The 23,052-nt window shown below is 46.1% G+C and overlaps 1 protein-coding gene across 1 annotated transcript in view; it reads left to right on the forward strand.

Annotated features, from left to right (window-relative positions):
* Myof (myoferlin) overlaps nucleotides 1-23,052 on the forward strand; it is a 147,208-nt gene that overhangs the window by 40,436 nt on the left and 83,720 nt on the right. The window contains exons 4-10 of the mRNA XM_059253753.1: nucleotides 8,932-9,040; nucleotides 11,892-11,979; nucleotides 19,032-19,195; nucleotides 19,807-19,935; nucleotides 21,441-21,503; nucleotides 21,583-21,633; nucleotides 22,774-22,804. Of these exons, the coding sequence (XP_059109736.1) occupies nucleotides 8,932-9,040; nucleotides 11,892-11,979; nucleotides 19,032-19,195; nucleotides 19,807-19,935; nucleotides 21,441-21,503; nucleotides 21,583-21,633; nucleotides 22,774-22,804 (635 nt within the window). The remainder of the gene's footprint in view (nucleotides 1-8,931; nucleotides 9,041-11,891; nucleotides 11,980-19,031; nucleotides 19,196-19,806; nucleotides 19,936-21,440; nucleotides 21,504-21,582; nucleotides 21,634-22,773; nucleotides 22,805-23,052) is intronic.

Below are 23,052 nucleotides of genomic sequence, written 5' to 3' on the forward strand. Positions count from 1 at the left end.
AGAAATCATATTGAGGGTGTGGAGTTGGTGAAGAGTGCAGAGAAGGCCTGCCCACGTCAGGTTTGGGAACATTGTGGAGGACCACTATGTCTGCGATTTTTTTTTAAGCCCATGGTGCCTTTGAATGGCCAAGAAGAACGCCTCAGGGCTGTCTTTAAGAATCCTGGTCTGGAGCAAGAAGGGAAGGCCGTGGGAAGAGTGTCTAGATACTGATGGAGTTCTGTTGACTACAGTTTATTCTGGGAGATTGTGGGAGCCCATTTTCAGGTTCCTCGTGGCTTTACCCAGCATGTCCACATAGAGGATGATTAGGTCCACAGGCCTGAGTGCAGGTGTCTGAGATGGTCTGCACTTGGCTGTGCTGGGGGGAGGTCTTTTGCTCCACCCCTTGGCGTCTCTATAAATACCCCGGGGCAGAGGCAGTTGGGGCCTGTTGGAAAAGGTTCCAGGCCCTCTCGAGGCTATCCTTTATTTCCTATCTGTTTATCTCTGAAGTATAAATCCTTCTATCTAATATTTCCTGCTGCTCACACTCAAGAAAACTCTGGGGAGCTGTGGGGTTGGTGGGTAAACGCCCCACAGGAGATAACTAGATTTCTATACACATTTCTCAGCTATGACTCTATATGATCATATTGAATGATTTTGAAACACTTCCTGATTCTACTTTGCCAGCCACCTTCTCCAGGCCCCCATGAGAGTTCCTGGTAAGAGACCATGAGTGTAAGAATCATCTGAAGGTTCTGAAGAGGTTAATGGTTAAGAGCACTTGCTTTTGTAGAGGACCTGGGTTCAGTTCTCAGCATCCACACAGTGGGTCACAGTTATCTGTAACTCCAGTTCTAGAGGACCCAGCTCCCTCTTCTGGCCCCCATGGTCAATAAGAATGCATTCAGTGCACTAATTTACATGTAGGCAAAACACTCATACACATAAAATAAAAATAAAAGTAAAGAAAAAGAATCACCTTAAATAATCCCACTCTAGGCTCTGGGAATCTGCAGATACCTGCTGCTGCTGCTGCTGCTACTGCTGTTTCTGGGACAGTTGGGGCAAGAATCAGAGACCAGTGGGGATGGGCCCCTCTGGTGCAATTGAATCTGAGAACGGAGGGAGTGCCCTTTGAGGGGCATTTACCTTAGTAAGGGACTCTGGTGCTATGAACTGCTGTCACTGCTGTGTCCAAGAGGAAACTGTTCTGTGCCACATGCTGAGGAAGAATACCCAGGGCCATCGCCACAGGTACAGGACAGATGAACTACAGTAGAGGAGAGAGATGGGGTTCAAGTCCCTACACAGCAAAGCCAAATGTGACCTCATAGCCAAGGGGCAGGAAGGGGTCAGTGGATGGAAAATTTCTAAGAGGAAACATCAGGGATGTGGGGGAATTCTGGCAAACCTAAAAGGATTCTTGCTGAAGGCAGGCCAGGGTATCCCCATGTCACAGTCACGTGGGAGATAGAGTCTGATAGTTATTAAAGGGGGTCAACCCGATATCCAGGGTGGCAGACCTGTTAAATTCAGTGGGTCCCTTGTCAGATCTGAACCTCAGAAGGAAGCGCACACTCTGCCTAGGAGAAGGGTCCTAGGAGAAAGTTGGGCTGTGCAAACCTTTTTCTGCTGCTTGCTTCTCCTGCCAGTCTGGTTTCTCTTGGTTGGGGGTGGAGGGGGGGATGATTATTCTCTCATTCTCAGGATGCAGGAGGAGCTTGATGGGCATAGGCCCAGAGGAGGGAGCAGTGTGGGGAAGTGATACAAACCCCATACAGGCCCAACCAAAATGACAAAGGCAAGCAGCCAGAGCCTGAGCCTTCAAAGAATGGGATAGCATGGTCTCTCCAGATCTTCCGCAGGAGACTTGGGGACAGCTTGGAAACTTTTTCTGTCACCAGCCCATTTGCAGGCTAAGACTCCTGCCAGAGGATAGCAGTCCTCTGGCTGTTTACAGTCCCTAGAGGCAGCAGCAGTGAGCGTATGATTTATTTTCCTTTCCTTTGTGAAGGAATTTCCAGCAGTCCCCATGGGCTGTGTCCGGGCTGCACAGAGAAGGGACCTGCTGTGCTGTTATGTGAGCTCCCTGCCACCCCCAGAGGCCCTCTGCCAGCAGAGTCCTTACTCACCACAGAGGCATGTGGCTGTAAATGTGGGCCCAGCCTGTGGGGAGAACCTTTCCATTCCTCTTTTTAAAACCAATTGCATGTTTGCAGAGGAACACAGTGGCGATGAAGAGGTTCTTGACTGACACCACATAGCAAAGTTGACTAGCTTGGCTCCCCCCCACACACACATATAACATCTAGTCGTCAGGTCATTCCCCTGGCTTAGAATTAGGTCCATGACAGGCATAGAGGCCTGACAGTCACAGATGGAAGGGGCGGCGACCTGGGTTTCCTTCAGTGTCAGATGCACCAGGAGCTTGTTAGTTCCCCAAAGAGCTGCAGAGCCAGGGCCCTGGCATTTCTTCCGCTGTAGTTTCCTTTAGGGTCTGTGGCCCATCTGTTGTAGTCTAGGGGGCTGTCCATAGGAGGCTCTTACTTTTCTGTGAGCCACAGGGCAAAGCGCCCCCATTACCAGCACACCCCATCATCTTGGCCTAGTTACAGTATCATATTAGTAATAGGGGGAAAAAGAGGCCCTTGACTCAATGTCACCTCCTTTAAAGGAAATAAGCTTATGGTCAGACTGAACCGTTCCTGTCCCTTGTGTAGGAGGCCAAGCTATCATTCCCGATGTTCTCATAGTTTTCCGTATCCAGGCAACGGCTCAGAAAACAGGCCTGGCTGGCTGTCCTGCAAGACTGGCCGGAGGCAGTCTTCCTTCAGTTCACAGTCAAAGGTCTCCGGAGCTGCATCTGTTTACATCTCTGCTCAACTCAACCTCACTGTGAAATGTCTGAGATTATCTTCCAAGGCTCTAACAAAACACAGTCTTTACACGTAGTCTCTCATGCACTCGCACACAGACACAGACAGACAGACACACACACACACATACACACACACACACACACACACACACACACACACACACGTACAACAAGTTTTCTTTTACATGCCCCACCCCCACAATAAAACCATCAGAATTTTATGACAAGAAAGTAAATCTTAGGAAGCGGGACTCAAGCTTTTTAAAAGATAGAATTAAGTTTAGAGTTTGTAGTTGGCTACTTTTACTTTTCTCCATTCCTGCCCGGTCATCTGAGACTGCCCTCTCCTGGGGAAGGAAACCCAGCAGGCTGAGTCAGAACAGGTCATGAATCACTGAGCAGCATAAAAAAATTGACAGATGGGCTTTGTATGTACTCAGGCCTGTTCTTTCCAGTTAGCCCCAAGTCCCATTGTCTGCTACTGTACTGTGGAACGTCACTGTATTTTATGGTTCTGTTACGGACTTCATCTTTGCCCCTGCACTGTGTGTGAATTAGTTTTGATCCGTAACATTATAGAGCAATAGTTTTGAAGGTGGAAACCCTGCCTTTCATGAAGTTTCCAAAACAATTCTAGGAGATTCTAAACACACACACATCAAAAGTGGTAAAGTAAGAAGAGAAATATTTAATATATAGTAGTCCCCTAAATAGACCTGTATAGGATGCATCACATGTGTAAGCCTAGCCTGTGACATTATTCACTTCTACCCGTTTGTTTGCCAATAATACAATGGCTCAGGGAATGCAGGGACTAAGGCAAGGCCTCAGAGGGAGCTAGAACACAACGCTTGGGGTTACAACAGCAACTGTTCTCCACCTGGGTGACTTCGTCCTCCAGGACACTAGGTCATGCATCTGGTGGTCACAGCTAAAGGGACTGTCCTGGGCATCAAGTGGGTGGACGTCAGTGGTTCTGCTGCATGTCTGACAAAGTGCAGGGTAGCCTCCACAACATGGATGTTCTCAGGTTCAAATGTCATTAGTGGTGAGGTCTAGGATGCTGGCCGACCCATCATCAGGCCTTTTCCCACATGGCCTGGGCATGGCACCCTGTCCTGTTCTCAGATTTATTTACTGCTGATAAGAGGCTCAGGTCATTCTGGCTCTGGCTGGCTTTACCAAAAACAAATCAGTACATGTTCAAGTGTGTGATGTCATTCATTATCTTAATCATAGAACTACACCTTGAATCACGGACTGTGAAGGATAACGTTTGTTTCCCTTCTTGCCAGAAGAACACCATATTTAGACAAAGCCAGACAGATTTTCTATAAAAGAAGGAGGAGTACACATTTGTGTGTGTGTGTGTGTGTGTGTGTGTGTGTATGAGAGAGAGAGAGAGAGAGAGAGAGAGAGAGAGAGAGAGAGAGAGAGAGAGAGAGAGCCTGTGGTGTATGTGGGAGAGTGTGCACATGCCACTGTGCAGAGTGGAAGTCAGAGGACAACCTGTGAACCTGTGAGAGTCAGTTCTCACTTTTCACCTCATTAAGGGAGGGTCTTTCTTGTTTTTTCTTCCATCTCTATATTCTGTAGACTGGCGGGCTCACACGCTCCTGTCCATGCCTCCCACCTCCAGGCAGGAGTGCTGGAATTACAGATGTGGGCTAGTACATCTGGCTCTTAACATTGAATTCAGATCCCCAGGCTTGCACAACACACAAGTACTCTTAAACATTGAGTCAGCTCCCCAGCCCTCCCAGGTGACTTTCAAGCGTGCTGTTATTACTATATTGATCTTTTTAAACTTGTGATTTTAATTTTTGTGTATGTGTGAGTGATCATGTGTACGGATGGACCTTTGGTGAGGAGGCCAAAGGTCAACCTTGGGTGTCACTTCCCAGGAGCCAGCTCTGTTGTTTTTGAAATAAGTTCTCTCTCTCTCTCTCACTGGTGCCCAGGCTACCTGATTGGGCTAGGCTGGCTGGCCAGCAGGCCCCAGGGACCGTCCCCCGTCCCCCCCCCCCCCCGCCATCTCCCCCTTCCCAGAAGTGAGACTACAATTGTGCACCTCGACAGGAAGCTTTTTATTTTATTGTATAATTTAATTTAATTTTACATGTCAGCCACGGATTCCCTTGTTCTCCCCCCTCCCGCCCCACCCCCGCCTTCCCCCCAGCCTACCCCCCATTCCCATCTCCTCCAGGGCAAAGACTCCCCTGAGGATTGAGTTCAACCTGGTAGATTCAGTCAAGGCAGGTCCAGTCCCCTCCTCCCAGGCTGAGCCAAGCGTCCCTGCATAAGCCCCAGGTTTCAAACAGCCAGCTCATGCACTGAGGACAGGACCCGGTCCCACTGCCTGGATGCCTCCCAAACAGATCAAGCCAATCAACTGTCTCACTTATCCAGAGGGCCTGATCCAGCTGGGGGCTCCTCAGCCATAGTTCATGCGTTTCCATTCGTTTGGCTATTTGTCCCTGTGCTTTATCCATCCTTGGTCTCAACAATTCTCGCTCATACAAACCCTCCTCTTTCTTGCCAATTGGACTCCTGGAGCTCCACTGTGGATCTCTGCATCCAGTTCCCTCAGTCATTGGATGGGGTTTCTAGCATGACAATTAGGGTGTTTGGTGCAGACTAAACCCAGGTCATTGTGCATTTGCAGCAAACATTTTATCGACCCCAGCCCCCCATTTCATTATTCTTAAAATATCAGTTAAACAACCCCATAGCTGATTGTCGTATTTAAAAATCCATGAATCAAAACTCTCCTCGGGTGTCTGTGGGGGCTGTGGAAGTGTGGTGGAAATAGTAGGGCCCTCATCTCGTGCTGTGGGGTAACTGTTTTGTTTGGTGGAGGTGGAGTGGGGTGTGTAACTCTGTCTTCATCGTGTTAGAGAAATCCAACCCAAGTAAGGTGAAAATAATGCTCCAAGTATACTAATTTTGTTTTAATATGCTAACATTCACTAAGGACTGTACAAAGTTCCCATCCGTTCTCAGCATTGTCTGACATGGTAGACCTGACTGCTGTGTGGACCTCCAAGGAGTGAAAAGCTCACTCATCCTTCTGGAGGCAAATGACTTTCTATTGCTGGCTAGGGGCTGCCTTGTGCTATATCAGAAGAAATGAGAACATGGGATGGTTCTCATATGCAGAGAGTTGTGTGTACATACGGCAACATATCAGAACATGTACTCTTCCAAGAAACCATGGCCAAATAGTCCAGATTCCTAGCCAACTGTGAAACTGCCATGATGTTCTGGTCTTGTGCAATAGAATCTACTATTCCCAGAGTAAAACAGCTCAATACCCAAAGTCACTGAGATATGTGGTGTGCTACAGATCCTACGGTTTGAGGTCTGAGAACATGGATATACATGTGTCACTCCAAAAATGATGTGCCTACACCAACACCAAGACTTCAAAAACTGATATATCCATACTCAGCCTTCACTTCCTATTTTTTTTTCTGGTGGTGCAAGAGATTGAACCCAAGGCCTTGAGCATGATAGGCAAGAGCCATATTCCAAACCTGCTTCCTGGTTTTTAAAGAAAATGCAATACATTCTAAGATGAAACAGTTTTCTACAAAATGAATTTTTCTGATTTTTACTTATGCCTAAAAGTACACTTTACTTAGAGTTACATGAAAATAATCAACCAGTCTCTCCACCATGCACTGTTGTTGGATGTTTTTGGAGGCAGGGTCTTACTATGTAGTCCAGGCTAGCCTTGGACCCTTGATTCCTCCTGTCTCTGTCTTCTGGGTGCTCAGATTATAAGTGTGTATTGCCATGCTTGGCTTATCCTGATATACATAAACATACACATATAACATACATACATATATACTCATACATACACACACATACATACATACATATACTCATACATACACACACACATACACACATACATACATACATACATACATACATACATATGCATACACACACAGTGGTACAAGTCAGTAATGTCAGCACTCAGGATGCAGAAATAGAAGGAATTTGAGTTTATGACCAGCCTAGGCTACATAGTGAGTTCAAGTACATCCTGAGTTACTTAGTAAACCCCTGTATCTTAGTTTCTTTTCTATTGCTGTGAAAAAACACCATGACCAAGGCAACTTAACAAAATAAAACGTTAATTTGGCTTACAGTTTCAGGGGCTTAGATAATTAATGGTGGAGCAGGAGCTCCAAGCACATCTTGGTCCACAGCAAGAGGCTGAGAACAGTGCACACTAGAAGTGGCAAGTCTTTTGAAACCTCGAAGCTCGGCCCCAGTGACATAACTCCTCCAGCAAGGCCACACCCCTTCATCCTTTCCAAATAGTTCCACCAACTGGGGGCCAAGTATTCAAACAGATGCGCCTATAGGGATCATTCTCATTCAAACTACACACCCTGTCTCCAGAACAAAACAGAATGAACAGAACTATAAATCTCTTTGGGCTTGGAGATGTAGCTCAGTGGTTGGGTGCTTTAGCGTCATGTAAGGTCCTGAGTAGCACCACAAGCACAAAAATCATTTCCCCAACACTTAGGACTCAGTGCTTAGTTTTCTGTTTTAATGCTAGTGATATTCTTGTCACCTGTTAACATGAGTCACTGCAAACATAGGCAACTTGTAAGTAACCGGACATCATTCTTCCTATTTCTCCTAGCCTCCTTTGCAGTCTGCACATTAAAATGAAAGCCCCCAGGCTCCGTGCCTCTCTGATCCCTCCTCCACCCACATTTCAGGTTACATCCTCCAAGTTACAGACAATTTTCCATGGGTTACTTTTTCCTTTAAACTTTTTAATATTAACTCCCTGTGGATGTGTGTTCTATTACAAGAAAACAAACCACCTTTTTAAAACAGGCCTTAATTATATAAAATTTTCAGATATTCATTCGCAGTACCTGTAGACTTACTCATCCTTCCTACCAGTCCACCAAGACCTTTTAAGTGCCTGCCATGTTCCAGACAATGGGTTGAGCAAAACAGAAGCAACCAGTGTGCCCAGGGAGCATATGCTAGAGACCAGCACACCATGTACTTTTCTGCCCATCGGTCTTGTGCAACAGGGAGCAGAGGAGTGAGTGACAGAGACCTGCAGTGATTCCTGGGACCAGAAACAGAGAGCAGAGAGTACATCTTCATTTGGATGCTGTGGCAGAGGGTATGGGCTAGCGAGTCAGCCCCATCTGTTAAGACTAGCCCCAGCAGCCTAGTATTAAAGCAACACATCGAGAAGGTTGACTTGGGGAAATACTGTCCAGTGGGCAGTGGTCTGGATCCTTTTAAGTCCCCGTTAGAGAGGACTGCTTTCCTTGACTACTGAGGTTTTTCTTACATCTCTCTCTTTCTGAAGTCTGGGGGCCTGTGCTCAATGGATCCCTCATTCATGGTAGTCAGAATTTTGTGGACATGGTTAGTCTGACTCTCAGATGAGTCCTTGTCATGGAGAAGTAACATATGTTCTGTTCATGTGAAATACTCTGGCCCACATTCATTTTGCGGTGATTTTAATGAGATGTTAGGGTCAAAGCCTGTTCCCTGGCAACCCTAACAAGCTAGGCTCAGCTACCCATCCTCAGGAAGCCAATTAAAGAGAGACCTAATAGCAAAAGGCAGGGAAAGGAGGTTTATCCAGTGTGGCCACCCTGGGGAGAGTAACAAGTAAAGAGGTAAACTGCCCCCAAGTCCGTCTTTGGGGTCCCGATATGTGGTTTATGTTTAATAGGGGGTAATGGGTACCCAGAATTGAGTAGTCCTGATCAAGGTGTGGTCCCACCCATCAATGACCTATCATCACTAGTCCCCCCTAAGTTCCTCTTCTGGCTGGTACAACATTTTAACCTCTTCCGTCTCCTCAAATGAGTCTCCTTGGGGAATTCTAATTTCTTGGGGACCACTGTTTCAATAGTCTGATAGCCAAAGGGAGGGGCATGAGTATCAGCGTTCCTGCCAGGACAGTTACCAGGATGGATGGATGTGAGGGCATTGAGTGTCCTAAGGGTCTGTGGATGCATGCCCCCACTTAGGCTGCTGTGTGTTTTCTTGTCTCCCTGCAGATTAATTGGCACAGCAAGTGTCTCCCTGAAGGACCTGATCGGGGACCAGAACAGATCCTTGCCCTACAAGCAGATCTCCCTGCTGAATGAAAAGGGACAAGACACTGGGGTGAGCTCTCTGCTTTTGTGAAAAGGCAAAATAAGATGGTTAAGTAAAACCTCATTTAGGAAAGACTTTCGTTTGACAATCGGCTCACTATACAAAATACTGGAAGTCTGACTTCATGATAAATGGGTCCCTTTGTCAATGATATGGGCCTTATCTTCCTCAGTGTTCAGTCACAGAGCCAGCAAATTTGAGATTTGATTTGATTCGATAGAATTCCGTATGGTAAGCTGGACCCCTCTTGATATAGCTCAATGCTATCCATGTGAGTGTTGGCATTTGGGTGGTGGCCGTTAGCTTTGGGTAGCTTTGAGAACATACCAGACATACAGAAGGTTTTTTTTTTTTATTACCTTCTGTGTTATAATAGTAATATCATGGTAACTGTCACCACATTGGTTGATGAATATTTTCTGATTCCCAGCCCCTCTATATAAGTATATATTATCTAACATAAAACTGGAATTCAAAGCTGGGTGTGGTGGTTCACACCTTTAATCCCAGCAATCAGGAGGCTGAGTTTCAGCCTGATCTACATAGTAAATTCCAGGCCAGCCAGGGATACACAAAGAGATACCGAGTTAAAAAAAAAAAAAAAAAGGATTCAAGTGTGTTTTGCTCAAGTAACTCAGGTTTAGATGTCATGTACCTACTAAGAAGTCTTCAAAAGCTAGCATGCTTCTAACTCCTTCATTTTCCAACCAACTTGCTTTGCTTGTAAATCTGAGCCAAATTTTTATACTACAGACATCACTGTAAGCCTTGTCACAGGTGAGCCCTCTTGGAATCCAGGGGAGAGGATGCCAATGTGGCTGCACTGATCTCCGGGGCTATCAGCTTGCCATGAGTCAGGATTCTAATCACAACATGTGCATTCAGAATGCCCTCTGTCATCTAACTACCCAAAACTTGGCCGAGAGAAATGATGCCAAGGCGAGATGGGACGTCTGTGTTCTTTTCGGATTGCTGGTGTTTTATAAAGCACGGAAGAAAGCTCATGGACTGTCCAACGCAGCAGAACTATGAGATGAACACTGCCCCTGGGATGCCCTCACCCCACTGAGATTCCTAAGTGTCCCTAGTAATACTGGGGCAACTGGGACTGGGGCATGTAAAACAGCAATCTGAGGATCAGTCACCATGGGCTCCACTGGGTTTTAAAAGTACAATTTCTCATGTTAAATTTGAGGCCCAAGGTGCTGGCACATAGCCTTCATGTTGAGCCTTGGTCTGTGGAATAAGTAGCCATAGAACCATAGCCATGCTGTTCTTGTGACTGCGGCTTGCTATGGGTCTGTGGGTAGGCCTATTGACTAATCTGTTCAGTGTCCCCAGGCCAGTCTCAGGCACCAAATGTGCTGATCCATGAGAAAACATTCACTGATGAACAGACAAGAAAAAACAGGATCAATACAGACATGTGTCTGTACATGCATACGTGGGAGTCACTAGCCCTAGCAAACCCGTAAATGAAGAAAGAGAGGCCCACTTAGATTTGGACTTCAGAGAAATGATGAACCATTTTTAGCACTGATATGTCATAAATATTAGGATATCTTATTCTTTATTTTTTCTTCTTTAAATTTTTGTTTTATTTGTTTTTGTTGTTGTTTTTCAAGACAGGGTTTCTCTGTATAACAACACTGGCTGTCCTGGAACTCGCTTTGGAGACCAGGCTGGCCTCAAACTAAAAACATTTTTTTAACCTTTATTTTTATTTTATGTGAAGGAGTGTTTTGCTTGTATGTATGTCTGTGCACCAGGTGCACACAGTGACCACAGAGGCCAGAAGGAGTGTCAGATCACCTGAGGCTGGAGTTACAGAGCTGCCATGTGCGTGCTGGGAATCAAACCCCAGTCCTCTGCAAGAGTAGTTGGTGCTCTTAACCACTGAGCCATCTCTCCAGTCCCTGTATTTTATCTTCTAACCTGGTGTGTGTGTGTGAGTGTGTTGGGGTAGCAGATGTGAGGTGAGAATCCTCATTTGCAAAAGACTTCCTTAATTTTAAAGTTTGTCTTTCCTCACTTTGGGTATTAACATGCCTTTCTTTTATGAAATGATTGTGGTAGGCAATGGGCATGTGTTTGGTGGAATAAAAGTTGTCAACTCTTCTTCAAGGTTGAGGGTGTAGCTCAGGGTCAGAATATTTTCATAGCATATGTGAGACCCTGGTTCCCATTCTTGGTACTGAAGAGAAAGAGGTAATATTTTTTTTTTCCCCAGCAAACTGTTTTGAAGTCTTGTAGGTCCGTGAAATATAGAGACATAAGCTTTGCTTTGGTGCCCTTTTGTTTGATTCCTGGGTATCTTGGGTTCACAGTTAACACAGGAGGGATGACAATTACGTTATCTTTATGATTTGTGCATTTCTCTTTAATCAGACTCGGTTTCCCCTTTCATTCTGCCTTATGACTATGCTATTATATACCATTTTGTCAATTACTTAAAATTCTTTCCTGGAGAGAAATATAAAAATAAACCTTAGTAATTAGTATTCATGAGCAACAAATGAAGTAATCATTCTAAACGAGCATCTCTGTTGATATTTCTATGAGCAGAGGCCCGTCTCCACTAGCTAGCTACAAGTTCACACAAGCTTGTTACAGTTTTACTTCAGTCAGTGAGGTTGCCCTTGGCAACCTGTGACAAAGCGGCTTCTTTCTCACTCTGCCCTGGCTCACCTGGGGGAAGACAGGCACAGTCCAATGTGTGACATCACCCTCCCCGCCTTTCCAGTCTCACTTTCTTGCCCAGCTCTTCCAAGACTCCTACCCCTACTGAACTGTTCATACTGAGTCTGTGATATTCTTTTCCCTGCCCTGATTCTCTGTGCAATGGATTCTTTCTACTCAGGCCACCATTGACCTGGTGATCGGCTATAACCCACCTTCTGCTCCACATCCAAATGACCCGAGCGGGACCAGTGTGCCAGGCATGGGTGGTAAGTTGACCTTCCTGATGACCCAAGGAGAATCAGCTAAAGCACACAGAGTCTCTAAAGAAACTGCCTCAGCAGTGCCCGTAGCACCCTGCCCACCAGACAGGTGCAGTGGTTTACAAAATGCCCTTCTGGTAGGGCGATGCTGAAACAGCTCCCATGGCGAGCACCCTCCCAGCGCTCATCCAGTACACACAGACTGCAGCACCGTTATGGTGGTGTTTCAGCTTTGTGATTTCCAATGGATACAGTGTCTCAGGTTGTGAGATTCACGAGCCGCTTCCCTGCTCCCCTTCATGTGTCACAGCTCCCAAAGGTGTGATTGCTGGGATGCGTTCTCAGCCACCGGCCCTTGGACTTTTTTCTTCCTCTGAGCCCTGATCCTCTTTCCTCCCCCAAACACCCCCTCTGTCCTCTAGTCATTTCCTTCCGCACAAGCCACTTGGAGTCATTTTGTCAGCAGATGTCACTCTGGACAGGGGCAGTCTTTCACAAAGCTGAGTTTGACTTCCCTTGATGTTTTTGGTGGGATGACAGTGGTACTGAAAATGAGTATTGTCCCAGAGAAACAGAAAGGCTTTCAGAACAAGCTGTTTATGAAACTACCTAAGGTGGAGGGAGATTTTGTCTCCTTAGATCGTCCATAGGAGCCCAAACTACTCCGTGCACAAATATGGTTTCCCCAGAGTGGGTCTCTCTGCTTCCTTAGACATGAGCGACCCTCACAGGGAAGAAAGTCCACTCCACCCCCCCTCCCCCCAAAGGCTCCCTTTACCGAGGCTGTTTCTCAGTACTTGGCATGATGTCGTCTGTAGAAGAAGCCTGGTGTCCTGGTAGCACTGTAGACTGGAGAGTCTACCCAGGCCCAGGCGGCTGCCTCCCTGCAGCTGGATGGCAGACACCGGGCCAGCACGTGCCGGGTCTCCTATAGAGGCTCCCACAATCCTGATCGGCCTGACGGGCTGGACTACAGCGGAGACGGATCAGCCCTCAGGTTCCCTGAATTAGGGTTTTAAAGACCATCACTATGCTCTGTACTGCAAAAGAGCAGGCTGTGTAAGAGCAGGGGACAGTGTAAGTGTGATCCGACAAGGTGAAATTTCTCGATTTAGGAAAAAGGACAAGACTCTTTAATCTGAAAGTATTCTTTGTCATATAACATGGTTCCTCACCGAGGCTGGGTCAGGGGTGACGTTCAGAATGCTGGCCTCAGACTCAGGTTGAAAGACACTTCTTTGAGGATGTACAAAAAGGGAAGGAAGACAGAAGGAGGGAAAAGGAGTGTGTGTGTGTGTGTGTGTGTGTGTGTGTGTGTGTGTGTGTGTGTATGTGTGTGTGTGTGTGTGTGTAGGTGTGTGTGTGTGTAGGTGTGTGTGTGTGTATCAGAATGGGGGCCTATGGAAGATAAGATCACAACTGTTGGCCTTACTGTTACACATCTTAATGGCATACACAGGACACCTGGCCTAGAATTATTGCACCTTACTCCTCTTAACTTATATAGATATTTTCAATTTTTTTTGTAATTTTAGCTTGTTATCTTTTTTGAATACAAAAGAAATATCTGCTTATTAAAATGCAAGCATCACAGAAAAGACCTCATAAGGCACAGGAAGGAAAAAAAAAGTCTCATTCTCCTGAGATACATCTGCCAGCACTATTGACAGTGATGAGTGCTGTGAGAGGCATCTACTCCCACAGTGGCTGCTACACAGAAATGTGAAATCTTAGTATAACACAAAGGTAAGATGGTCAGAGAATGCCCTCTGCAAGCTGAAGAAACTAGTCATTGCCATGGACCGAAGAACCGAACTCTGCAGGAGTTCCCTTTGAAGGAATGCTTTCGATGAGCCCTTATGTCAAAATGATGGAAGATTCAGAGCTGTGTGCATTGGCGATTGATTGACAGTGTGTTGTATCAAAGATATCCCCTTCACGGACTGCCTTTGAAGCTGGTCCTATAACAGAAAGATGGGCTGAGCCAGTCTATAGACTTGGCAGCCTGGAAACTTGTTACCATGGCAACTTGTTCACCTTCTGCCAGTCAGCTTGGCTGGAGTGTATATTTCTGTTACCAGAATGAACTATTTTTAAAACCTCACATCTATTTTTAAAGAACCATCTGTTAAATGTATACTTTGCCCAGCTAAAGAAAAGCAAAACTTCATTCATAGACCGACTCCAGTATTTCAAATTTATATCATTTCATGAACAACAAAGTGTTTTTGCTTGGAGCTAAATTCGATCTACTTCAGAAAAACAGTTACTGATACCTGTGCACGTTGCATGCAGAGATGAGAAGGGCAGTATTGGGTCACAAGGAGCTCACAGTTAGTAGAAAGAAAAAATATAAACTGAGTAACAACAAATAAAAGTAACAGCCCAGCAAATGCGATAAATTCTTCTCCAAAAAGGAGCCAAACAGGGGCTGGAGTGCTAGCTTGGTGGTTAAAGAGCACCGTCTGCTCTTCCAGGGACAGGGGTTCAATTCCTAGCACCCACATGCAGGCTCTCAGTGATCTGTAACTCCAGTTCCAGGGGACCCAATGTCCTCTTCTGGCCTTCTCAAGCTCTTCAATGAACAGGGTGCACAGACATATACACATGCCAAACACCCAAATACATAAAATAAAATGAAAAAAATTTAAAGGAGCCAAACAAATTACTGCATGTTTACCCAGTCACCTTATGCCAACAGGCCTATGAGGTAGTGTATCAACACTGTGCTAGCAAAGACAGACGTGTTTCTCTCACTGTTTGCTAAGTACTTTTCTTCAGTATGCTTCAGTGTGTGTGTGTGTGTGTGTGTGTGTGTGTGTGTGTGTGTGTGTATGTGTGTGTGTATACCATGTCAGAAGTTTCTTGGGGCACACTTAGTGCTATTTATCCAACAGTTGGGATGGAAGGATAAGGAATATCTTACAGTAGCACACAGTTATAAACTTCTGACCACAACAAAGAAAAAGAAAAGAAGCCGGGCGGTGGTGGCGCACGCCTTTAATCCCAGCACTCGGGAGGCAGAGCCAGGCGGATCTCTGTGAGTTCGAGGCCAGCCTGGACTACCAAGTGAGTCCCAGGAAAGGCGCAAAGCTACACAGAGAAACCCTGTCTCGAAAAAGAAAAGAAAAGAAACCCAGAAATATTGGAATTTAAAATCCTACTGCTATGTTACCCTTTTGTGTTTCTAAGCTTCCTTTTTTTATGTTCCATATTATATTTTTTCTTAGTATAATCTGTCTAAAGATTTATTTATTTATATATTTTATGTATATGAATGCTTCATGTACGTCTGCAGGCCAGAAGAGGGGCGTTGGATCTCATTATAGATCTTGTGAGCCACCATATTGTTGCTGGGAACTGAATTCAGGACCTCTGGAAGAGCAGCAATCAGTGCTCGTAACCTCTGAGCCATCTTTCCAGGCCCTCTGTATTATATTTTTGACCTTACTCTGAAGATAATGTTCTGGTTTACAATGACCTTTTTTTCAAGATCATAAGATTCTACCTTGACCAGTACAGACATCCAGCCAGACTTCATTATAAGAGGCCAGATTAATATCATAGGCAAAGAAGGCCAACATGGTGGCGATAGGAAAATGGTAAATATTGGCTGAAGGGGTGGAGAGGGAGAGACTATTCTAGAAAAGCCTTTTTTATTGGGAACAGAAAGGATTAAGTGGGTGCTTAGGCAGAAAGAATGAGTGGTGTGAGAGCCTGGAGAAGAGGTCTGTGTGCCCTAGCATGAAGGTCGAGGTGACTGGGCAAGCGCTATTCCTCAGTGCCATCCCTAGGCAGCCCTGCCTACCCTGGACCTCTTGCCAGGCTCTCCCTCCCTAGCAGTGTGAGGGCAGTGGGTAGCCCACAGATGTGGTAACATCTGTACTGTCTTCTTCTGGGTGGGGAAAGCTCATGAGGAGGGTGCCTGGAAGGAGCAGAGCGGTTGGCACCCATGGGGAAAGAGGCAGTCAGGATGCCAGAGGCTAATGTGACTGTAGTGTAAGGTGTCTGCACACTGCTGGCTTTTCTATGGTGGATAAGAAACTGTCCCTGTTACCAGGATTGCATAGAGTGGCAGTCTTCAAAAATATTACCGTTAAGTTTCTGGAAAGAAAATAATTCATTTTAGGAATCGGGAAGACTCATGTGATTGAGTTGCTGGTGTTATGATGGGGGACCAGTCCCGAGTATTAATGGAAACATCCCTGGTAGAATAAGGGTTACATAAAGAGCTACTAGCATTTGGGAAGGGCTCGGGTGATCGAAGCTTACGAGGATTTGACCAAGTAACACTGTCTGTCATTGTTAGGAAGCAGGGTGGCATTTGTACAGGGACACAGCTAGACGGGGACACTAAGACTCTGAGCTGCAATGAGTCAGCAGATCTGATTCTGAACATTGGTGCGTTCTCAGGTTGTCAACCTCTCCGATCCTCTAATAACTTGCACCATCAGGAGACTGGATTAAATGGCACATAGGGTCTCTAACTAGTAAGCTCTATTTGTTGTTGTTTTAAGGCAGGGTCCCACTGTAGCCCACGCTGGCCTGCAACCCACTCTGTAGTTGAAGGCAATTTTAACTAGCAAGAGGAGATGAGATCTATTTAAATGTAGTAGTTGGTCTGAAGTTGGGAGTTGTGGTTATTTCAGGAGAGAACACACATGTTAGTAAGATGGTTGATTTATAGTTGAAAAAAATAGAGATATTTGCATCCAGGCTCTGTTATCTCAATGAAATAAGCAGGAATGTTAATGGAGAATGAAGATTTCCAGGTAAAAATAACTTCTGGGTGTTGGAGGCTGGGAGTGTAGCTTGGTGGTAGAATGCCTGACTAGCTCGTGCATTATCCTGGGCATATTCTCAGCAATGCAAAAGGTAGGCTTTGAGAAAGATGAACCGATGTGACCTTGGTGACTTAGAGCAGCCCTCTCAGGTCAGGATCCAAGAAAACTTTGCCTTAGAAATGTTGGAGATAGCCAGGCCACCCCAGACATCCACTTAAGGTTGGTGAGACCAGTTGAGATGGTGTGTGCCCTTCTCAGCTGGGTTGAGCTGTCTAGATGCAGAGGGAGAAGAAGTCCAGAGTTGAACAAGCACATGGGTATGATGCATGAGAGGAGAAGGGCTGAAGGGCGTGCATGGCAACTGCAATGTTGGATCACAGGCTCCAATGCCTAGGAAACTACTGAAGGAATGGAGGGAGCACCAGACAGGAAGGTGGTGTGGGTGGTGTGGACTGGGGCTGCCCATGTAGAGAAGTAGTTAAGCAAACCAGGAAGAATCAAGAGATGCCTTCTCTAGTGGGTTGAGTAATGTCCCCTGAACCGTCATGTGTATGTGAAATGTCAGAACCCATCATTTGGAAATAGTACGTGTATGTGGTTGGTTAAGATGAGGTTGTCCCGATTATGGCAAACTCTAGATCCCATGACTGGTGTCCTTAGGAGATGAAGTAAGGGTACTCATCTGTGCAGGGAATAGGTCACATGATCACAGGCACCTACTGGAGTGAGGCATAGCTGCTAAGAACCACTAGGGGCCACTGTGTGGGAAGCGGCAGGAGAACTCTTTCTCAGAGGCTTCATGTGGAATATGCCTCGGCCAACACCTGAGAGTTCTCTTCCAGAGTCTAGAGCTGCCAGAGAACATTGCTTCAAGCCACGCAGTTTGTAGCTCTTTGTTAGGATAGTGCTGGGAAGATGCTACACCCCTTCAGTCAGCAGTTCCTAGCTGGGCATTGTGCTTTGTGGACATGACAGAGTCAGTCATTGTTTGTGGCTCTGGGTCACATCCATGCCAGCATAGGTGCTAGCATGTTGGTAAGGAGACAACCTGTGCAGAGGGTGTGTTCAGCAAGACCTTGGGGTTCCCTCACCCTTCATGGAACACTTCCTGTTGTTCAGCCCTGAAAGGGGGAGGTTCAGGATCCAAAGGTAGATTGAACAAATGCTGCTATTTTTCATCTTCTAGGCTTTCTTAGATTATATTCTATAGACAACCAGGAGTTTGAAGTCTTGTCACGAGTGTGTCTAGAGGTCAATGTCTGATGACTTCCTCAGTTGCTCTTCACCTTATTCTTTGAGATGGGAGTCTCTTATTGAACCTGAGGCTCACTGGATCAGCAAGGCTGCTTAGCCAACAAGCTCCAGGGATCTGTCTGGCTCTGGCTCCCTCAGCACTTGTGTCGTACTCTGCTGAGTGGGCCATCGTCCCACCCCCTTTCTGTCTGTTAAGAAATGAAAAGCTCCAGTTTGTCAATAAATTTCAAAGATTTAGTGAATGGAAGAGAGGGGAGAGGAGATAGGCAGAGCTGATTTTCAGTTTTGTAGGGAAAGAAAAGTTTCTGTGTGGTTGAAGGCAGGAAGAAGGAAGGAGTCAGGGGGCATTTGTGGAGTAGGACCGTAGAGACAGCAGAGGGTGGGGACATTAACCTGCTAAGTGGGGAAAACTTCTCCCTTGAATCCGTGAAGTGGCAGGGAGGGAAAGGAGGGGCCAGATGAGTGTTGAAGGAACAGACAGGAAGACAGGGGCAGGACGTGGCCACTGTGGCTACTTGGCAAGAAAAGGGAAGTTTTCATCTGCCATGAGGGCACTCTTGGCGATCACGATGATCATGAACTAAGAACCTGAACAGGAGGGATCCCAACGTGGCTCCTGGGTCAGTCTTCAGAGGAAGACCTGCAGTGAGAAGCAGGGGGTGGGGGCTTGAAGTGTGTCTACAAGTTTGGCTCTCCATGGCATTTCCTTATCTCTCTAGCCCCTGATCTGAAGCTGGCTCCTGAGATGAGAGCTCACATCACAGCCAATCCAAGACCACAGTACTCCTCTCCCTGGGCTCTCTTGTTTCATTGAAGGCAACCTGACCAATGATCCTAATACACTATGAATGCATTTTCTTAAAGAAGCTGTAGCTAAGTCCCAGCTTGCCACTCAGGGCCACCAAAAGCATCTCCTTCACCTGCTACCTTGAGAACAGGACACGTCCAGGAAGCCAGGGTGCTAGAGGGTTACAGGCTAAGGGCCATTGCTAACTGGACCCCCTTTCCATATTTCAGAAGAAGAGGATGAAAACCAGGGAGATGAAGACAGGGTAGATGGTATGGTCAGAGGCTCTGGGCCCAAGGGGCCATCTGGGACACTGTCAGAGGCCCAGCTTGCTCGGAGGATCACCAAAGGGAAGAGCAGCCGGCGGATGCTGTCTAACAAGCCACAGGATTTCCAGGTGGGAAGGGATCTGCTGCTCTGTGTACTCACTGTCACCCATGGCCCATGACCCAGCCACTGCTGTGATGTCAGGATAGACCCACTCCTATGGGAAGGGCTCATCTGCTAAAGGGGATATAAGGGGGTGAACCCAGAAAGGAGAGTCCCATGCCCTACAAGCACTAAGGGTTTAGTGAGAGAAAACAAGCTGTTCGGAGTGATGTAACCAGAACCTTCCTTCCCTGTTAGTAGGTGGGAGCTAACTAGCAAAGAATAGCAGCTCCAGTCCCTGTTGCGTTTTCCTTAGCTCTTGGCATGAGTGTATCGCAGAGACACTTGAAGACCAGGCGAAGGGCTACAGGGCTGGGACCTCAGCCCGCCCTGCTTTTCCCAGGCTAGCTCTGAACCCTTTCTCCTGCTCAGCTGGTCTGGGTTGAGAAACCCAGCCACAGTTCCCATGTTGGAGATGGTCAGAGATGGCCCCTTCTAGACTGAGGGTCTCAGTACAGTAAAAACTGCCTGCTTGGTTTTAGCCATCCTTGTGAGCCGGAGAGCTGAGGTGACGCCTGAGGATTCCTTCGCACCATCCAGTCGGGAAGGTTTGGTAACAATGCTGCTTTGTGCTTGCAGATCCGTGTCAGAGTGATCGAGGGCCGACAGTTAAGTGGCAACAACATAAGGCCCGTAGTGAAAGTCCACATCTGTGGCCAGACACACCGAACAAGAATCAAGAGAGGGAACAATCCGTTTTTTGATGAGGTGAGTGGGTGGAGAATGCGTGGCCCTGCTCACCCGGTCCGTCTTGTTTGTACTCACCCCCTCCTCCTGCCAGTCCCACCCAGTTCACAGAGGAGGGAACACAGGGCTCAGGACTGGAAAATATAACATAGGGCTCCGGTGTAAAGCAGGGAGAGGTCAGAGCCACGTGGGCCTGAAGCCATCTAACCAGCTTCCACTGATTTCCGAGTGCCCGTGTCTTCCTGTCATTCTTACAGTTTCCCTGTGGGTCCCTTCATCCTGGTGATGGAACACATGATGTCACCTGCACCCACCCTAGCTCTTTTAGATTGCAGAATGACTCTGAAGGTTGACTGTGTCACTCTGCAATCCATATTTTAAGAGGTGTCAAATTTTGCTTGGCTGCAAAAAATAATTCCTATTAAAGGAAAGTCACATGAACAAAAAAGGTCTTGTTTTTCTTTGTACTGAGAACACAGCCCATTCTGTTGACTTCTGTGAGACAACTCAATGATGCTTAATACCTTACCAGTCATCTCCAACACCACAAAACCATAACTGGGTATGGGCAGGAATGATTTAGGAGTCTCTCTCTCAGAGGCTAGCTGTGCTACGCTGAGGAGACACAGCTCTGAGCTTCCTGGGGCCTGAGCTTCATACTCTGCTCTCATGCATGGCCTTTCCTAGTCTCTCTTTGTTTCCTGCAGCAGCTAATCCCAGCCCCAGGTCTGCCTTTGTCTTTTTTCCTGTCTACAGTCACAAAAAGAGACTAGTTTCTGTACCCTGTCTCTTGTCTTGTTCAAGTGAAATAAGGAACCCCACTTTCTTCAAACCTGTCCTTCTTAAGTAGAAGACCGACAATAGCATATAGATGCCTCCAGATGCCAGTGACTTGGAGCTTTAGACACGAGACCTGTCAGTTAACACTTCCATAATATAGGCTTTATGTTCACTAAGCTATTATAAGGAGTCCAGCAAGAGTCTCCATCTTCCTCAGAGTTTTCATACTCATCATCTTAACCAAGTCACTAACTCATTATTACCAATAACACAACGAAATGACATAGATACCTTCTGCTTGTGTGTACGTGGTACCAGGCATTGAACCTGAAGCATCATTCATGCTAGGTGTACCCTGATCTATATCCCCAGCCCCCTCCCCCTTTTATAGGACACATATGTTAAACAGAAATGATAGAACTAAAAATATTAGTGAACTAAATGGGCATTCCAGCCTTCAGCACCCACCCACTTTAGTCAAAGTGATGATGTGGGATAACCTAGATCCGTTTTAGTTAGCTAGAAATGCCTAGTGCTAAACAAACAAGTTTGTTTGTAATGTTAGGTAAATGTTTATATTAGTTATTTCTCGTGTTTTCCTTTGCTGGCGTATGGAAATGGGTAATGTGTTCACATGGCCATACCTAGTTCTGAAAGTGTTTTGTCGTCTCTCAAACTGTCAGCGTCAGATCCTCTAGACCCGAGTCACCGGCTAATATGTGAATGTATTCTGTGTCGTTTGACAGTTGTTTTTCTACAATGTGCACATCACACCTTCCGAACTCATGGATGAGATCATCAGCATCCGGGTAAGGGGCTGGGGCATGAGGACACTGCTCACTGACCACTGGATGAAGGCCGTCAGCTCACCTCTCTCCTGTCTTTTAGGTTTATAATTCCCATTCCTTGAGGGCAGATTGTCTGATGGGGGAATTTAAGGTGAGTGGTAGCAGCATACTTCTTTCAGTTACGTAAAGATGAGAACTCTCATAATAAGAAATCTGTTGCACAAATCCTAAATGGTCTTACAATAAAAACTCGGTATGTCATCCAACTTTTGGGGCACAAATTCACAAAAGGAGTCTGACTCACAGCCAGGCCTCAGGGCACACATCTTGGTGACATCTTAGGGTTTTAGGAAAAGAGCAGAGACACCATGATTTTTGCTGAAGGCTTCACGAGTCTTGTCTACCCTCAAAATATAACACTAATAGTTATATAAGTCACCATAAGCATGGTGCCTTGGTGTGTCACTGAGAGTCCTTGCCAGCCCCCCTCTGAGGATGGAAGCAAAGCCACTGTTAGAAAGAGTGTTCTTGGTGCTGACAAAAAGCCTCTCAACTAGCTGCACTCACCGATGACCCCAGAGCGCTGTCTGCAAAGCCAGTTGTAAGTGAAATGAGAAAGAAAAGTGAAATTGAACAAGAGAAGCCACACTTTTTAAGTAGTTCTCACTGGGCCGATTCTTGATGGGCACCTCAGCAGTTCTTAGAGGATGAGCTACCTTTTGAAGGAAGAAGTTCCAGTCACTAAAATGCTCATAGGATGATCCAGATCAGACACACCTCTGGTCATATCCCTGCCTGCCTGTCACCTGGGTAAAATCTCTTAACTGCTCTAATCCTCAGTTGCTTCAATCTGCAAGAGGGAATCATCACTATGAAGATGTGGACAGACATCATGGAACTGTCCGATCAGAGATCAGATTAGTGTTCACATTAGTGTTCACTGGAGAAGGAAGGTTGGACAGGAGACAGGGCCAGGTGATGTCCTGCAGGGTGATATAATGGTTCCAGTTTCTCTGGTATTTTCAATGCTAAAACTAATGAAGTCTCAAGCAAACTGGGACACGTGAGCCACCCTGCTTTCATGATCTCTTCTAACCCTAAGTCTAGCTCATTCATTCAACAATGATTCATTAAGAGTCTTCTGCATCAGGCATAGTGCTGATACAGAGTGGGTAATTTAGGTCTTGGAAATTTAAGAGCAAGAGTGTTGTATCTAAATATAATGTTGTATTCTTTAAAATGAGCAGACTGGTTTTAAGATCTGTTTAATTTTCTTTTAACTTTCCCCCAGATTGATGTTGGATTTGTGTATGATGAACCTGGTAAGTAATGTCCTTCCTATCAACTTGAAGTCTCAACTCCTAATTCTGAAGAAAATTCTAGAGCTTAAGAAAATCTCAAAGACTGAAGAAATGTCTTTTCAATGGCGAGGATTAAATTCAGGTCTTCATAAATACTAGGAAAGAGCTCTTCCATAGAGGCATACCCCCCAAATCTATCACAGGAATAAGGAAACACTGTTTCTGTAATGGGGAGAATGCTGAATGAGAATAGGTAATAGCAGGTGAAT

This window comes from Peromyscus eremicus, chromosome 1, assembly GCF_949786415.1.
Source record: "Peromyscus eremicus chromosome 1, PerEre_H2_v1, whole genome shotgun sequence".
Taxonomy (NCBI): domain Eukaryota; kingdom Metazoa; phylum Chordata; class Mammalia; order Rodentia; family Cricetidae; genus Peromyscus; species Peromyscus eremicus.